Source organism: Macrobrachium nipponense, chromosome 42 (genome assembly GCF_015104395.2).
Source record: "Macrobrachium nipponense isolate FS-2020 chromosome 42, ASM1510439v2, whole genome shotgun sequence".
Taxonomy (NCBI): domain Eukaryota; kingdom Metazoa; phylum Arthropoda; class Malacostraca; order Decapoda; family Palaemonidae; genus Macrobrachium; species Macrobrachium nipponense.
The window spans coordinates 11,018,844-11,037,444 of NC_061103.1; the positions used below are offsets into that span (position 1 = coordinate 11,018,844).

Sequence of the window (18,601 nt, forward strand, 5' to 3'; positions counted from 1 at the left end):
CCAACTTTAGAGCTCACAGCATTTTCAAATTCCCAGCAGTTCGACTAGCACCCAGTTTGTGAACTGGGCCCAGCTCACCTGGCTCTAGCTACAGTCTGGCACCAGCAATACCTGCAAGCTACCACGGCTCGCCTGGCTCCATCTCCAGACTGGTGCCAGCTATAGAGCTTCCAGAACCTCAAGCTGCTAGTTCTCCTGGCACCTAGCTTGCCTGGTGCCAGTACAAGTCTGTCCTCAACTATAGAGCTCCTAGCACCCAGAACTTTGGGCTCCCCTGGTGCCCTTGACACCAGCTACAATCTGTCACCAACTTTAGAGCTTCCTTGACTTTCCTGGCGCCAGATAAATAGCATTTAAAATCCTGCAGTACCACAGGATAATGACTGGCATGGTATGGCAGGAGGAAGCATAGGATTTTCTCCTATCTCTTCACCTTTTAGCGAGGTGGTACTTAATAGTTTTTAGGATTCAGGAGGTACTTAGTATGTATATAGTTTTTAGGATCCAGGAGGTACAAAGTACCTGGAGCACCCACTACTCTCAGTGGAAGGGTTGTGGTGTTATTTCAGTGTAGGTGACAGTGTTTATGGTTGTTTTTTGTATTGATACTGCACCCAGGGCAAGGGTATCTTTTCAAGGCTGCTAGCTAGCAGATAAGTCCTTAGCTGCATAACTTCCACTGATGCTTTGGTAGCTATCAGAGTACTCTTTCACTACAAAGCTCCCACTTAAGTAGAGGCAACCTTGGCTTTACCACAGCAACCAGTAGCAGTTTTATACTGTACCCTCTCTTAACTAATAAGGAACAAGCATTGTATTCAATGCGAAGAACTTTTCTATTTCAAATTTATTACAAGACTTAATGTTTTGGAGTAGAATATTATGTCCATGTATCCCACCTTCTGTCAGTGTGGGATTCAGCTCTGTAATTATTTGGTAAATTACTTATATAAAAGTGACATTTTTATAATAGTTTTATATATACTTACCAAGTAATTACAGAATTGGAGCTCACCCTCCTCCCCTCTGATGGGCATAAGGCATAGACCAAGTGAGGATTGTCTGTTAGATCCCAATATTCCATTAGTGGGACGGACTGATCACCTACCAAAACTATATTGAAGCGCTACTCCAAAAATTTTGAATAATGTTTGAGTTGGAAACTAGTTATATAATTACTTGGTAAGCATATATAAAATTATTTGATTATAAAAAAGTCATGTTTATTTAGCCTAGGCTACTGCTTTATCTAGTCTAAGCTATTATGAATCACCTATAGGCTGTTGATGTGTCATTTGACTCCTATTTTGGTATTTTAAGTATTTCATGTTGAGGGTTAAAATTGATGTAAATAGTTGTGAAAATTTGCGGAATATTACATACCCAACATCCCCGAGTGCCTTCAGTGGAGAGGGGCCAGAAAAAAAAGAATATCCAGAAAGCTTGTTTACCTGTCCGATTTTGGTTGAAAATTATATAAATAATAGGTATTTACTGTAGTATTCAATTTTTTCAAAAATCCAACTAAAGAATATCATTTTGCTTCACAAACTGTTACATTTGTAAGCTTTAATATCTCTTACATATGGAATTTTTGGATTTCTGTCTAAAAAAATTTATGTCATTTTTATCTCGGTACAGCATATTATGTAAATCATATGGCATAGTATCTGTTTAACAATTTTTCATTGATGTAATTTTTTTTTAAGATTTTGGAAAGTTTCTAATACAAAATGTAATAGGGTTTAGTATATCTCATCAACATCCTTTCTTTTCAGCCGGACGATCAGTTTATTGTTATTGGTACAACCCGTGGTGAAGTGAGGCTTTTTAGCAGGGGAGGAACTGTAAGTTGAATAATTTTATTTCTCTCTCTCTCTCTCTCTCTCTCTCTCTCTCTCTCTCTCTCTCTCTCTCTCTCTCTCTCTCTCTCTCTCTCTCTCTCTTTTAAAGTTTAAGTTCTTAATTTGTATTGTGAATTCTTGAGAAAAAGCTTTTGTCACCTAGTAGACTTTGTTTCATTAACAGTAAAATATAACTGCTGATTTCCAAGCTTTGATTACACAAATGAATTCTGGAGTTAATTTTAAGGGTTTCCTCAAAACTTATAGTTTGAGTGATAAATCTTTCTTTTGTATTATTGATAAGATCAAATGGTAGAATGCCGGAAAACTCTTGTTGTATTTTTGGAGCAAGCTTCAGCTCCAAAATCCACAAAAATCCAAAAACTTGACAGCTGATACAAAAGCTTCCTGGATCACGGGAGTTACCGGATTTAAGAGGTCGGACTGTACTAGTAGGGTCACTGGTGCTGATGCAGCTGTAGGACTTTTAGAGAAAAACCATCCTTTGCTTAAAGTAGAAATCTTTCTTGTGGAGCTGCGACTCAGATGTAAGGCTGCTTAAAAGGATCTTCCTCGGCTGTTTTCAAGATGAGCCGTCTGCTGTGATTGGTGTCAACGAATGGATTTCTCAGTTTCTGTTCAGAAGATAAAGATCTTTAGATCTTTTTCAGAAAAGAAAATTCTTTCTGTTTATACTGGCAAGGGCTACAGGGCTGCCTTGTGATTAGTTCTCTATCTGAAAGATATGGACATCACTTCGTCCTGGAAATTCTCTATGCGGTTGAAGAGCGTTGAGAGTTCATGTTCTTTTAGGGAACTCGTACCTCTTACGTGAGACCTTAGTCTGGTACTGAATAGTCTCTCTCGAGCTCCATTCGAGCCCATTAGTCGGTTATCTTACAGGAAACTGACTTTGGAAAGTTTTCCTTCCGACATTGGCATCCTTGGAAGAGTTGGAGAGCTCCATGGTTAGGATTGTGGCATAAACTCACAAGGGGTTGGAGTCACTAGCTTTCGAATTTTCCCCGGAATTTGTGGCTAAAACCCAGATTCCCTCAGCTCACGATGACAGATTTTCCTCCTTTTCCATTTCTTACAGTGTGGAGTTTATCAACAACCTTCAAGAGTTTCTGCTTTGTCCCATGAGAGCACTGCGTTGTTATCTAAAGGACCCATCACCTAGCCCTTAGGTGTCGTAGACTTTGTTAACACAGGCCAGGCTGAGAAAGAGGTCTACTAGAATACCCTTTCTTTTAACTACATGAGTTGATTAGGAAAACCTACTCCTCATCGTCAATTCTGTCACCAATTCTGTGCATGCATAATTGCATGACATCAGAGGAATAGGTTCCTCTTTGGCATTTAAATAGAACTTATCTGTTCTTAGAATTTTGAATGCTGGTTCTTGACTGCGTCAAACCACTTTCCTTGTCTTCTACCGGAAGGATGTTACCCACAGGTCCTTGGACGCTTTTTCCTTGTGTTCAGTGGTGACTTATCAACAGTTGTAAATAATCCAGTGCCCCTGGCGGGACAGTTTGTATCTTGCCTAAGATGATTGCATCAGGTGGGGAAAGAGTGGGGTGACTGGTCTCTCTTCTTTCCCTTTTCTCCTTTCTTCATACCTGTGGGCGGTTTGAAGAATCGACACATCATACGCTGAAACTGGCTTGATGCAGGCAAGCATTGCAACCATACTGTTACAGCACTTTCTGTGTTCCATACAACATAAAAATCTGCTTCTCAGTAGCTTCAGCTCCTCTCTCCAGCAAGGGGAGTGAAGAGTGGTGACAAACCTGTTGCTTGAGGCTAATATGGTTTGTTGCTTGAACAGTTATTCTTTTTCACTTCTGTGTATGCAGTAAATGTGGACATGTTTCATTGTATTTAAACCCAGAGGACATGTCTTACCTGTCGCCATCTCCAGACTAGGGTCAGCTGTAGTCTGTCGCTGTTATGGAGCTTCCAGAGCTTCGAGCTGCTAGCTCCCCTGATACCCAGCTCACCTGGTGCCAGCTTCAAGTCTGGCCCCAGCTATAGAGCTAGCACCCAGAGTTTCAGGCTCCCCTGTTGCTCAGCACACTTGGCACCAACCACAATCTGGCGCCAACTTTAGAGCTTATGGTCCACAAACTCCAACCATTTCAATGAGCGCCCAGCTCGCCTCATGTCCAGCTCGCATAGCGCCAGCTACAGTCCATCACCAGCAGCAATATACTACCAATCCGCGAGCTCCCATGTCTTGTCTGGCACCAACTCCAGACTGGCACTAACTTAACAGCCTTTTAAAATTCACTGTGTTCTATCTTTTCACCTTCTATGAGTTACGTATAGAGTTTTTGGAGCTAGGAGGAACAAAGTACCTGGAGCACCCACTGATTATATATTGTATAATTGTTATGGGTATAGATAAGTGTGATTATATATTGTATAATTGTTATGGGTATTTTATGCATTGTTGAAATATGGTGGGTGTCCTATATATAGACAACATGTGGTAGATTCTAGAAGGTGTCTGTTGATGTATTTAAGTTGTGTTGTGACGTCATAGGCTGTGACGTCATAGACAAGATGGCGGCGGCGTCGGCAGGATGTAAACAATAACACGGGGCAGGAGAAAGCACGTGTGGTGGTGTGTGGTTGGTAGGGGAGAGCTCTCTGTCTGGTAGGAGTTGTTTTTTTGGGTCGTAAGTCTTGTGGTGCTGGTGTTTTAAGGTGATTTCTGGAATGTACTGGAGTTGGAGAAAGGCGTACAGGTGGGTAGATATTCATTTTTATAGAGAAAGAAAGGAGTTAGGCTAGGCCAAAATTCAAACTGGTAGCAGAGCGTGGTGATCAAAGATGCCTGGATCCGACAGTGAACAAAGGGAGACTACTAGATGAGAAGGGAAGTCCTAGGTTTAGCGGGATACAAGAAGAATACAAAGGAATGGAAAGGTCAAGCCGAAGATTGGCTATTGTTGTATGGAGAAGATACAAAAATACCGGCGATAGAAATGAGAATGAGCTTAAAAGGGAAAGCCCGAGAGCTAGTGGAAGCATTAGATAAAGATAAACTTACTGGTACAGAGGGTCCAAAGTTAATCCTAGAGAAACTAGATAAAGCCTATCTAAAAGACTCGGTAATGGAGAATTACGGTAGAATAAAAAGATACCTTCTAATAAGAAGAGAATCTAGTGAAAATATGGCGGACTATTTAAGTTAGATACGAGAAGGCAGCATCTGAGTGTGAAAGAGCAATGGGGAAAGGCGCGCTTGAAGGCGAAGTCAAGGGGTATCATGTAATAGAGCAAGCAAATCTCACGGAAAATCAAAAACAAATGGTATTATCGGCTTGTGGGCAAGAAAAGCTAGAGTACGGAACAGTGTCGCAAACAATGAAAAGACTATTTGAGGATTAGGGACTAAAGAGGAACGGAATGGTGGGGTTCGTCAGAAGGCAATGCCAGTTCTGGGAGAGGGAGGGAAAAACCAAAGATATCGGGGAAGATGGAACCGAGGAAGGGGTGGTAGAAATCCTATAAACAAAGAAGGGAAGGTAACAGTATGTGCAATATGCAGCTCAGAATGGCATTGGGCTAGGGATTGTCCTCAGAATTTTCATAATAGGAAGAAAACTGAAACAAGACTAGAAGAAAATAAGGTAAAAACAGAAAATGGGACAGAAGAAGAAGAGGTTTATGTAGGAGAAGTTAATAAAATAGTGGAAGCATCATGGAGGTGGTTGATGCAATTTTGGACACAGGGTGTAAATCAACAGTTTGCGGGGAATTGTGACTAGCACGTATTGTCATGGATTTGAGTCAGGAAGAGTTGAGGAGAATGAGACACTACGGACAGAGTCTAATAAAGTGTTTAATTTTGGTGAGACATCTTATAAGTCCAGAGGAATAATAGAAATACCTGTGATACTAAAAAAACAGAAAGTTTTATTTGAAGACGGAAATTCTGCAAGGTGATATACCCTGGCTGATAGGTAAGCAAACCATGAGTAAAATGGGTATGACCCTAAATTTGAAAGAAAATTGTGTCATAGTAGAAGTATTAGGGGGAATGAAGTAGAGTTAAGAGAAGACGAACAGGGTCATTTAAGAGTGCCTATAAGGAGGAGGAAGGTAGAAGAATTATTACTGGAGGGTTGGAAGGGAAAGAATCCGAGGGAAATTAAGAACACAATGAAGAAATTACATTTACAGTTTGGTCATGGAAGTGGAGATAAAATATGGAAGCTAACAGAGGAAGCACAATGGAGTAATGGGTTAATCGAAAAAGAAAAAGAGGAAATAAGAAAGTTACTAACGGAACTGATTAAAAATGTGAGGTTTGTAAAAAATACAAAAGAAACCCCGCCAAACCGGTAGTAGGCTTTTCTTGGAGTAAAACGTTCAATGAAGTCGTAGCGATGGATGTGGGAGAGATAGAAGAGAGAAAGTTCTTGGTAATAGTGGATATGGCAACGAGATATTGTCAGGCCTGTTGGATAAAAGATAAGAAACCAGAAACTATAATAAAGATACTTTTTGAGTGCTGGTTTGCTATATTTGGAGCACCCTCCAAAATATTGTCAGATAATGGGGGAGAAGAATTTCAAAATGAAAAAGTAAGGAGGATGGCAGAAAAATGGAATATAAAGTATTAGCCACAGCATCAGAATCTCCGTGGAGCAACGGATTATGTGAAAAGACCGTAGGCATGATCAAGGGAAGTGTAAGGAAGATGATGGAGGAAGAGGAAGTAGATTGGTCCCTAGCTTTGAAATGGGTAGTGAGTGCTAGGAACTGTTTAATGAATAATGGAGGTTTCTCTCCCAACCAATTAGTATTTGGAAAAAACCCTTCACTGCCTAACCTAATAGGAGAAGAAAGTTCTAGTCCTGCAAGCAGAGAAAAAGGGATGGAAGAGGGTATGGTAAGGGACACACTGAATGCAATGCACAAGGCCAGAGAAGCATTTATAAAAAATGAGTCCTGTAATAAAATAAGAATAGCGCTAAACAAAAACATCAGAGAACATAAATTTGAAGAAGCAGTGGTAGGAGATGAGGTATTCTATAAGAGGGAAAATGAAAATGAATGGAGAGGACCTGCTCAGGTAGTGGGAGATATCGGTGGGGAAAAACAATAATAGTCAAACATGGGGATTCTTTAAGAGAAGTAGCTAGGATACATGTGACAAGGATTCAACGACGATCACCAGATACAGAAGAGATATCGGCTAGAATAGATAAATCCCATGGGGTGAAAGGTAGGTCAGATGGCCCAAATGAAGGGAAAGTAGATTGGCTGGAAGGAGAGGAGATAATGGGTGAGAGAAGGAATGCAGACACAAGAGACTATAGAAAGAGAGGTGATAGAGGAAACAGTGGAAGATAACGGGCAAAGTGGGTCAATAGAAAGCGAGTTAATGGAAGAGATACCAAAATTCAAAAAGGGAAATAGAGTTAGGGCTATAAACAATGATACAGCCGGACAAGTAGAAGAATGGACTTAAGTTTTAGGGTCTTGCAGGAAAAAAGATCAAGCCAAGCATGGGCTGATTCGTACAATATACGCAGGACTCACAGTCAGGTGACAAAGGGTGGGTTAACTTGAGGGATTATAGTCAGGTAGAAAAAATTGAAGATGAAGAGAGGTGTTGCTGGGATTTGAAAATAGAAGCATAATGGAAGCTAAAGAAAAAGAACTTCTAAGTTGGAGAGATAACCAGGTATATGAGGAGGTAAATGATGTTGGACAAAAAGCTATATCTACAAGATGGATAGTAACTGAAAAGATTAAAAAGGGGGGAAAGGATATGTAAAGCAAGATTGGTAGCTAGAGGGTTTGAAGAAGAAATGGCTGAGTGGGAAAAGGATGCTCCCACATGCAATGCTGAAATTTTAAAATTCTGTCTAACCAAATAATAAAGGTGAAAATTGGAATTGTTATACATTGGATGTCAAAACTGCATATTACAAGTGACGAGATACAAAGAGAAGTGTACTTGAAGCCACCAAGGGAAGATGGTTGGAGGGGATTATGGAAGTTGAAGAAAACAGTCTATGGGCTCAAGGATGCAGCAAAAGCATGGTATTGTAAAGTGGTGAAAGTAGTGAAGGAGCTTCAAGGTGAGAGAAGTAGACTAGAACCTAATATATTCTTTTGGAAAAAGAACAATAAATTGGAAGGCATTTTGTGTACACACGTAGATGATTTTGCTACGGAGGAACTGAAGGATTCTTAAAGGAAACGATTGGGAGATTGAAAGGGAAATTGCAAGTAGGAGAACAAGAGAGTAAAAGGTTCAAGTATATAGGAGTAGTAATAGAGCAGAAGGAGAATAGATTTTCCCTTAATCAGTGGCAGTATATAAATTCCATAAGAGAACCAGAGGCTAGAAGATATACGGGTAATAGAGTGCTAGAACAAAAAGAGTTAACAGAGTACAGATCAGTGGTAGGACAGCTGGAATTGGGTATCACTACACACGATGCCAGAAATATCATATGATATTAGCGAATTAAGTAAAGCATTTAAAGAAGGAACAACTCAGGATATGAAGAAACTTATTAAAATTGTGAGAAAAACTAAGAGCATGATGGGCGAAGTTACAATAAGTGAGATGGAAGAAGAAAGGGTTTATTGGGAAGCCTATGCAGACGCTTCATTTGGAAACATAGAAGATGGCCATACTCAACTGGGTTATATTATTTCTTTGACAGATGGGAAGAGGAGAAGTCCCATATGGTGGAAGTCTAGGAAATCCAGGAGAGTGGCAAAATCCACCATTGAGGCTGAAGCCCTGAGTGTTGGGGAAGCTGTAGAAGGATTGATATATTTCAAGCATTTGTGGGAAGAGGTAGTAGGAGGGAGAAATTTAGAAGCCTTGGTTAACACTGATAGTAAAACACTAATGACCGCCATCAAATCGAGCACTGGTGTAAGTAGCAAGAGATTAAAAATAGATATTGCTGCAATAAGGGAAACCATTGAATCCGGGGAAATAAAGGAGGTGAGATGGATAAAAGGAAAGGAGCAAGTGGCTGATGTATTAACTAAAGCAGGAGTTTCAGGGGAATGTATTAGAAATTATGTAGAGGTGTAAAAGAGAGTTGGAGGACGAAGGAAATTAAGAGGGGAATACTAGGTTAGGAAACAGTCGGAGGGGAGGGAGAAAGAGATAAGTGTGATTATATATTGTATAATTGTTATGGGTATAGATAAGTGTGATTATATATTGTATAATTGTTATGGGTATTTTATGCATTGTTGAAATATGGTGGGTGTCCTATATATAGACAACATGTGGTAGATTCTAGAAGGTGTCTGTTGATGTATTTAAGTTGTGTTGTGACGTCATAGGCTGTGAACGTCATAGACAAGATGGCGGCGGCGTCGGCAGGATGTAACCAAACAATAACACGGGGCAGGAGAAAGCACGTGTTTGGTGGTGGTGGTGGTTGGTAGGGGAGAGCTCTCTGTCTGGTAGGAGTTGTTTTTTGGGTCGTAAGTCTTGTGGTGCTGGTGTTTTAAGGTGATTTCTGGAATGTACTGGAGTTGGAGAAAGCGTACAGGTGGGTAGATTATTCATTTTTATAGAGAAAGAAAGGAGTTAGGCTAGGCCAAAATTCAAACCCACCACCCTCAGTGGATGGGTTGTACGTAGTGTAAAATATTTCAGTTTAGGTAACAGTGTTTCTGGTTGTTTTTTTATACTAGTACTGTGCCAGGGCAAGGGCACCTTTTAAATTTTTGCCAAGCTCTTAAGTAGAGGCGACCCTTGGCTCTGCCGCCATGCCACTACAGGTGAAGTTGAGCAACAACCAGTTGCAGTTTTATACTGCAAGCTCTCTGAACTCATAAGGAACAACAAGCATTGTATTCAGTGCTAGCAACTTTTCTAATTCAAATATCTCCAAGACTAAGAATTCTAAGTAATCTCTCTTCACTCTCAGGAAAACATAATGCTAATTTGAATCTCTAATGTGCACACAGTTGCAGTTTTATACTGCAAGCTCTCTGAACTCATAAGGAACAACAAGCATTGTATTCAGTGCTAGCAACTTTTCTAATTCAAATATCTCCCAAGACTAAGAATTCTAAGTAATCTCTCTTCCACACACTCTCAGGAAAACATAATGCTAATTTGAATCTCTAATGTGCACACAGTTTGTGTGTGTGTACATGTTTATAATGTTTTAAAGTGTGCAGTACAGGTAATACAACTTTTGGAGAAAAAAAAAACAGATTTTGTTGTTGTCAGACACGTGAACCAGCAGGTAAACAGAACTTGATTAATATTCCTTGAGAGATAAAAGAGATTAATTTGTTTTGAAGGTATGTCAATGCAGGGTTAGGAAACACCTAGTAAAAGAAAAAATTTTTGCAGAAGAATCTCTAAACCAATGATTTTGCACTCAAAATAATGAGAGGGAATTCATTCTATTCTTCATGTAATCAGTAAAAAACACATACACTATTAAAAACTACACACAGGCAGTCCCGGGTTATTGGTTCTGTTCTCGGTAGGGTGCTGATAAGCGAAAACCACCTTTAACTGAAACTGCAATTAATGTTGCTTATGGCGCTGAGGTTTGGTTATTGGTGCAGATAACTGGTTAATGGCATCTTTGTTAGGTATGTTATGGTGCCATGACTTTATTATCTGCACCTTATGGCGCTGATAGCCTAAACTCTGCCTGTAAATGATGCCATAAATCGCCAATTTTGTGGGGCTAGACAAGTGCCATAAAATTGAGTCCGACGATAACTGGGGACTGCCCGCAAAATTCATTCAAACTTTATGGCGCCAAATCTTGATCGCATGTCTACGATACCCCGTTGTTACTGATCGTGAGTCCACTCATGTTCTTTATTATAATAAAGAAAAAGGATTCAACACCAACAATTAAAACTCGGGATACGAACATAGAAAGAAACTCAAACAGAACAGGTTATTTACAAGCTTATTAACAGATAAATGCAGAATGGCTTCTCCTATTTACATAACAAAATTAAATCTGACAGTATGTGACAAGGGGGAAACAGTGCAGTAATAAAATACTGGCTAGCCAGTTTTGCAGCTGTTGAAATCAGGGCTCGAAGCAATGGCTTCATAAAAGGGGACAGTAGAAACTTCAGACGGCTTCTTAACTTTGTGAATGCCTTAGTCTTGAAACTTGAAGGGCGGGTTACTCCTCAAAACCACTTGTAGGATGTTTCTTTTCTGAAAGGGTTACTCGACATCGGGATCTCTCTCTCGTTCTCTCCGACTACGAACTGCGGGCTTTACTTGTTTCCATTCCCACTCTCTCTTCTGCGTCCTCTTCCTCTCTTATCCTTCGCCTCTACCTTCTCTTATCTCTGATGATCTGATTCTCTCTACTTCCTCAGGCTCCTATATACAGTAGGACCTCAGGATACGAAATTAATCCGTTCCAAAGCTACCTTCGTAACCTGATTTTTTCGTATCTTGAACTACATTTTACATGTAAATTCCCTAATTCGTTCCAAGCCCTGCAGAAACACCCCTGTAAATTTTATAATAAAGCTAAATTGACCAATAAACAATGAAATACAACAATTTGGACCATTCAATACCTAACTTAAACTACATATACTACTAATATGTACTACATACCTGTAAATAAAATATATTAGTGTACATGGTACAAGAAATACTGTACGCACATATGTATGTAGTAAAATGTGGAACCTTACCTTTCAAGTGAGGCGATCTCTGAAAGTGACGACAGAGGAGGAGGACAAATGGCAGAAAACATGAACACTTAACTTTACGAAACATTAAAAAATGATAGCAAACATTAACACTAAACTTTACGAAACATTAACAAACGGCAGAAAACGTTAAAACTTAACTTTACAAAAAACTTAAAATTAAATTTTTTTTATTTATATATTTTTTTTTATACTTTACGTTTTTTACAAAATTTCAATTTCTTCACCACTTTCAACTTTCTGTTTTTTTGTAGTATCACTTGGGTCTTCCTGTTTGCTTACTCCTACTAAAGGCCTCTTTAAAAAATAACTATCCAAGGAAGATTGCTTCTGCCTGTTTACACAATGTTCCTGAAATGACTCGGGCAAACACAAACGTCATTGAATTGCGCAAGCATACGACCTGTATAAGCCTTTCCGGGGTGTCTATAATACAAATGATTGCACCTTATGAAAAGGAGCTAGAACATCCTTAATTTCTGCCGTTGTCATAGGGTCGTCGTCCTCCTCCTCCTCGCCACTGCTAGAGAACTCTTCTTGAAGGACGTTATGTTGCATGGCCTCCAACTTCTTCAGGTCATCCGTCGTAAGCTCCTCTTGGTGCTCCTTGAGAAGGTCATTGATGTCGTCATCGTTGACAACCAGCCCCAGTGACTTGCCGAGTGCAACGATCTCGTCAAGATTTGGTTGCAAAACAGTTTCAGGATCGTCAATTGTTTCTGAATCTGCATCAGCTTCGTCCACGTTGAATCCCTCGAATTCTTGGGCGGATACGGCATCAGGCTAGAGTTTCCTCCACGAAGAATTCAAGGTTCGCCTCGAAACCTCTTGCCAAGCTTGATCGATGAGTCAGATGCAAATGACAACATCGAAATGCTCCTTCCAAAATTCACGGAAGGTGAGGTTTGTGGTATCGGTGATATTGAAACATCTCTTGAAAAGATGTTTCGTATACAGCTTCTTGAAGTTCGATATCACTTGCTGGTCCATGGGCTGGAGGAGAGGGGTGGTGTTAGGTGGCAGATAAAGAACCTTGATAAAAGAATACTTCAGTAGGATATCTTCCTCGAGGCCAGGAGGGTGAGCAGGGGCATTGTCCAACACAAGCAGACATTTCAGAGGGAGGCGCTTCTCTTCCAAGAATTTCTTCACTGTCGGGCCGAAACAGATTTACCCAGTCGGTGAACAAAAGTCTCATTACCCATGCTTTCTCATTAGCCCTCCACATCACTGGAAGCTTCTCCTTTAGCACTTTGTGGACCTTGAAGGCTCGAGGAGTCTCTGAATGATAGACAAGTAGGGGCTTCACCTTACAATCCCCACTGGCGTTGCAACAAAGTGCGAGCGTAAGCCTGTCTTTCATAGGCTTATGCCCGGGTAGCTTCTTCTCTTCCTGCGTGATGTACGTCCGACAAGGCATTTTTTTCTAAAAAAGGCCAGTCTCATCACAGTTGAAGACTTGCTGGGAACTGTAGCCTTCATTGATCATCATCTTGTCGAACGTCTTATTAAACGCTTTGGCCGGTTTCGTGTTCGAGCTGGCAGCCTCCCCATGACGCACCACCGAATGGATGCCAGTCCGTTTACGGAATTTTTCAAACCACCCACGAGAAGCCTTGAAGTCTGGGGTTGGCGTCGATGTCCCTTCTCCTCCGTCGTCTTTGGCACAGGCAATCAAATCGCCAAAAATAGCACTGGCCTTGCGGCAGATTGCCGTCTTGGTTATCTTATCGCCAGCGATTTTTTTGTCTTATCCATACAAGAAGCAGCCTCTCCATCTCCTCGTGCACGTGGCTCCTCTTGTTGGACAAAATAGTCATGCCCTTGGAAGGTGTAGCTGCTTTGATGGCTTCCTTCTGCTTAAGTATGGTGCCTATTATCAGCGAATTTCGCCCGTATTCCTTAGCTATCACACAACTGTTGCCAGCCTCATACTTCTTGATAATCTCCATTTTTGTCTCCATAGAAAGCATCCTCTTCTTTCCGTGAACTTCAGCAACTTTCTTAGGACCCATGACTATACGTAATTAAGTTATGTAGTACTAATTAAGTTCTCACACAACATGATAAAGTACAAAGCGAAATCACTAACACGATTTTACGTTAACAAACTAAATCGTATATGAACGAACGAATTCCGCCTGCTTACAATAACGATGCTGCTATGGAGTGACCGAAGAACGCCTTTACGTAGATGCACGATGGGAGAGATACTGACCAATAGGAGAGCAGGATCTTACGGCAGTGACTAGCATCAGGAACCAATGGGAGAGCGGGAGGATGGTGGCGAGTCTACTCAGTTGGTGGCGCGCGAGTTTTGAAATTGTTCTCGGTGGTCCGGGTGAATCTCGGGACTTTACAGTAACATCCTTTCGTAACCTGAATTATTTTCGTATGCAGAGGCAAAAAAATCTTTCTTTGCTTTCGTAACTTTAATTTTTCGTAAGTTGGGATTTTTGTATGCCGAGGTTCCACTGTATATATGTCGATCTCGGGGTGGGGCTGAAAGGGTGGAGCATAACCGGCGAATGTCACCGTCCCTCGACAGGAACTTTTTAGAAGGTTCTCAAGGTGTTACGTCATATTCAAAACGCAGCGTTTCTAACGACAGCCGTGTGCTGGAGTTCCACAAACACCAGAGTATTCTCAAACAATCATGAGAACAGATGCCTCAAACACGTACAGAAATGCCTCCTTGCTGCAGACCTACTCGAAAAAGATACATTTTCCTCTCCTTTAATATATATTTCTTCGCTATAGAGTGATTACCATGACACCAGTCCACTGCCCCAAAGCTATATGTGATCTTATATACATGATACCTGCACTGAAGGGTTTAGAGTGTAATCATGTTGTAGAAATCAAGGGTCGAGTAAACACTGTCATGAGACTCATATTTATAGTAGTAATCATGAAAATATTGTAATCATTCAAGGCTTAAATTTGAAGTAAGCCTAAGTCTTTAGTTTAATCAGGGTGTTTCCCAGATGTTTGTGGTAAAGTGTATGATCATGGTTATTAATGCTTTTTTTTTTTTCCTTAAACTTGAAGAATGTAGTAAACAGACTGACAGAAGGTTGTGGGGAACAAATTACTACAGTGTTTATGATTTTGATTTCTTTCATGTCTGCATTTTGTTAAGGGTATTCAGCCTCGAAGCTGTGTTAATGCTGCTGTATGGGACATTTGTTGTCATTGCTGATCACAAGAACATGACAGAGTACTTTACTTTAGCTTTGCAACATATCTTTTCATAGTTAATATCTGTAATGACAGGTTAGTCACCCTGTTTCAAGACTACAATCAAACTTCCCCAAGAAGAGTGAATTCATTGGAAAAGATGTTACTTTTCAGCTTTGCAGTTATTGTACTTGATTGTCTTGGTTTTACAAATGCTTTTTCTTATTTTGCTCCTTTATTACAGGAAGAAGGTGTATATACAGTTCATCAAGGTGCAGTTTCTACTTTAGTTCCGCATAACTCAGGGTCATTACTTCTCACCTCTTGTACAGCTATACATGAAACATCCTTGTGGAGTATTTCAGATCTCTTTGATTTGAAGTAAGTATTTGAGGCTAGTTATCCTTTTTCAGTCTGGTCAGAATATATGTGTACCACCACTGAGGGGGATGATAGAGAAAGTATTCAGCTTGGTGGAGAGCAAATAGAGAGAGTTGATAAGTTTAAGTATTTGGGTTCTTTTTTAACGCTGAAGGAAGTATGGAAGAAGAAGTAAAACATCGTGTACAGGCAGGCGGGAACAACTGGAGAGCAGCCTCTGGAGTTCTTTGTGACAAAAGAGTACCGCTTAGGTTAAAAGGAAAATTTCACAAGACAGTGGTAAGAACAGCAATGCTGTATGGTATGGAAACAGCAAGCATGAGAAAAACAGAGCAGAAGAATTGGATGTGGCAGAAATGAGAATGCTTAGGTGGATGTCTGGGGTGACAAGAGAGGATAGGATCAGAAATGACTACATAAGGGGGTTGACTAAGGTGGTGGAAGTATCAAAGAAAGTGCAGGAGGGGAGGCTGAGATGGTATGGACACCTGTTGAGGAGAGATGAGGACCACGCTGGGAGACGTACTATGGGGATGGAGGTTCAAGGAGGAAGAAGAAGAGGGAGACCAAGAAAGAGATGGAAGGACTGTGTGAGAGGAGATTTACATGAGAAGGGAATTGATGAAGCAGAAGCACAGGATAGAAATAGATGGAAATGGCTCATCCGAAACGGCGATCCCATATAAAAATGGGAACCAGCTGGGAAGAAGATTTGTGGCTTATGAATGAAGAATTATGCATTCTTTTTGAATAAAGAAATAAACTTTTTAGCATTACATGAAAGTCATATCTGGAATGCAGAAATTAGGAAAAGAAGGCTTGAAAAATTTTATGCTTCAATATATTATAGTCTCAGATTCTAGGGCTTCTTTCACATTAACTACATGAGATTAATTGCTTCAACAGCTACTTGTACTTCAAGTATATTTTAAGTGTATTATTAAATTGTAATTTTATATAAGTAACTAACCAAGTAATTACATAGCTTACAATTTCTAAGTACCAGCAGCTGAAATTTTTGAAAATCGCAGTAGTGATTCTTTTGTTTTTAGTGTAGGTAACTAGCCTTGCCCACTTTTGGGGAAGAAGGGAAACAAACTAGCCGGCTTCCAATAAAGGTTGTGAGCAGCAGCTCAATTTTTTTAATTTCATAGGCTTTACCAGTAGTATATCGAGGACTTTGGTAAAGTATTTAGATTCTTTTGATAGCCTTTTGGTAAAGTATTTAGATTTTTTTGATAGCCTTTTGGCTTTTATTTAGTAAGGTTGTTAGTTACAGACCTTTTTCCAGTTTTGGATTGAATTTGAGTCTGATTAGTTGACTTATTTCTGACGATGTCTAACTTATGTGTATCTAGTACAAGCAGTCCCTGGTTGAGCACTGATGACCAAACATCGTCGATAACCAGAACACCACAGTAGTTATGGTAATAAGTGGTGTTTACAATTCTGATAAGTGCTGATTGGTGCCAATAAACCACTAACCGATGTCATAAACTGTTTACCAATACCGAAAATTATTTACCGACGTGAGTAAACAGCTTACTGATCCCAATAAACTGCCTACCGATGCCAATAAACCGCTTACCGGTGGCAAAAATCGGGTTAACGATGTCTTTAGCCAAGTGTAAAACTGAAACGCTGTTGACTGATCCCGTCAATAAGCATGGACTGCCTGTACTTGTTATTGTAACAGGTTGCAAGACAAGATTGACATCTGCTATGTATGACTCATACAGTTTGTGTGGGTTACAGAAGTCTAAGTGTGTTTGGTGGACCTGATGTGTTTTGAATGTGTTGAATGGGATTGTAAACAGTGGAGAAACTGACTTTTCATCTTTCCAAACTAGAAAGGGATAGTGATGTGCCTATTACATATTTCTATTATTCCCCCGAACCCCAGTTCTTCAGCTGTACCACCTAATCCTGCACCCAGCTTCCTTGCTTCCAACCCCAATACCATTGCCAGTGTAGAAGCAGTATTCAATCATATGTTTGAGCTTTTAGTAAGCTCTATGGCTCTGTTAGTGAAAAGGTTGCTCATAGTGAAGTGTTAGTGGAGGAGCTGGTTGTCTATCCCACTGATTCTCCTAGGTAAATGTCACAGACAAACCCCTGCACCTGGGAGAAATTATACTTTGGGCCCAAAGGAGGTTGGTGGGATCTGCCCACACGTAGTCAGCCGCTCAGTCGCACCTGTTGTCAAGTCCCAGGTGGCGACAGGCAGCCATTTGTAAGGCACCTTACTGAGTCATTGTCTTTCCTCCATTTTTGAGGCTTCTAGCCCTTGACAGAGGCTGACCGCTGAAAAGGTTGGCAGTGGATGTGTCTAGCCCCCCTCAGGTGCCCTGTAAGAAGGCCAAGGAGTCAAAGCCCTCTTGTAGTTTCTTGGACATCGCAGAGTTTTTTTGGCCAGTTCTTCCTTTTGCCGTTTTTCATCATTCAACGACATCTTCGACTCTTACAGTTTCAACGGTAGTGGACCCAGTTCTGGCTCCAATCCAGCAGTGTCTGGATGACATTTTGGGTTTACTTAAATCCCCTCCTGTTTCTAGTGCTGTAAAGTCTCCTTTATCACCTATATTATCAGCTGAAGAAGATGATCAAGATCCAGAAAAGATTTCTCCTGCATATGAAGCTCTGCTACATTTCTTTTTGAGAACTTTTCCTACGTTCTTCACACCAGCAGCCCCGTTTTCTACAGCTTCTGCTTTCCAGATAAGCTGTTTGTCTTTGGATTTGGTTAAACTGCCCTGTCAATACAGGGAATAAGACCAAAGGCACTGATGGATGATCCTGGATTTTCTTAGCTAGGGCACCTACTGCCCAATCCTAAAAACTAATTACTTCAAAAACTTTAAAAATGTTCTTAAGTAAATGATCAAGCTCAAATGAAGCTAACAACCTTGGCAGCCACAAATGCCAACCTGAAGACTCAATAAGTCCTGAAAGTCTCCCTGGGCAGAGGCAGATGCACCCAGAGAGGGGGCTTCTCCAGTGTCATAAAAAGTCTTCTCTTCAATGACCACGAAGGTGGATAACAAAAGGCAGAATTCCCTTGTTCCCTCTTGCTTGCTAACCAGCTATCAATTTCAATCAAGGCCTCTCTCTCTGAAGTAATAGAGGCCTTGATTGAAATTGATAGCTGGTTAGCAAGCAAGAGGGAACAAGGGAATTCTGCCTTTTGTTATCCACCTTCGTGGTCATTGAAGAGAAGACTTTTTATGACACTGGAGAAGCCCCCTCTCTGGGTGCATCTGCCTCTGCCCAGGGAGACTTTCAGGACTTATTGAGTCTTCAGGTTGGCATTTGTGGCTGCCAAGGTTGTTAGCTTCATTTGAGCTTGATCATTTACTTAAGAACATTTTTAAAGTTTTTGAAGTAATTAGTTTTTAGGATTGGGCAGTAGGTGCCCTAGCTAAGAAAATCCAGGATCATCCATCAGCGCCTTTGGTCTTATTCCCTGTACTTTAATGTAC

General features: G+C 40.6%; 1 protein-coding gene across 4 annotated transcripts in view; it reads left to right on the forward strand.

The window, feature by feature from the left end:
- The window catches only part of LOC135212973 (DDB1- and CUL4-associated factor 1-like), a 287,714-nt gene that overhangs the window by 233,865 nt on the left and 35,248 nt on the right, over nt 1-18,601 (forward strand). For all 4 annotated transcript variants that reach the window (XM_064246733.1, XM_064246734.1, XM_064246731.1 and 1 more), the window contains 2 exons: nt 1,779-1,847; nt 14,986-15,122. In XM_064246733.1, the coding sequence (XP_064102803.1) occupies nt 1,779-1,847; nt 14,986-15,122 (206 nt within the window). The remainder of the gene's footprint in view (nt 1-1,778; nt 1,848-14,985; nt 15,123-18,601) is intronic.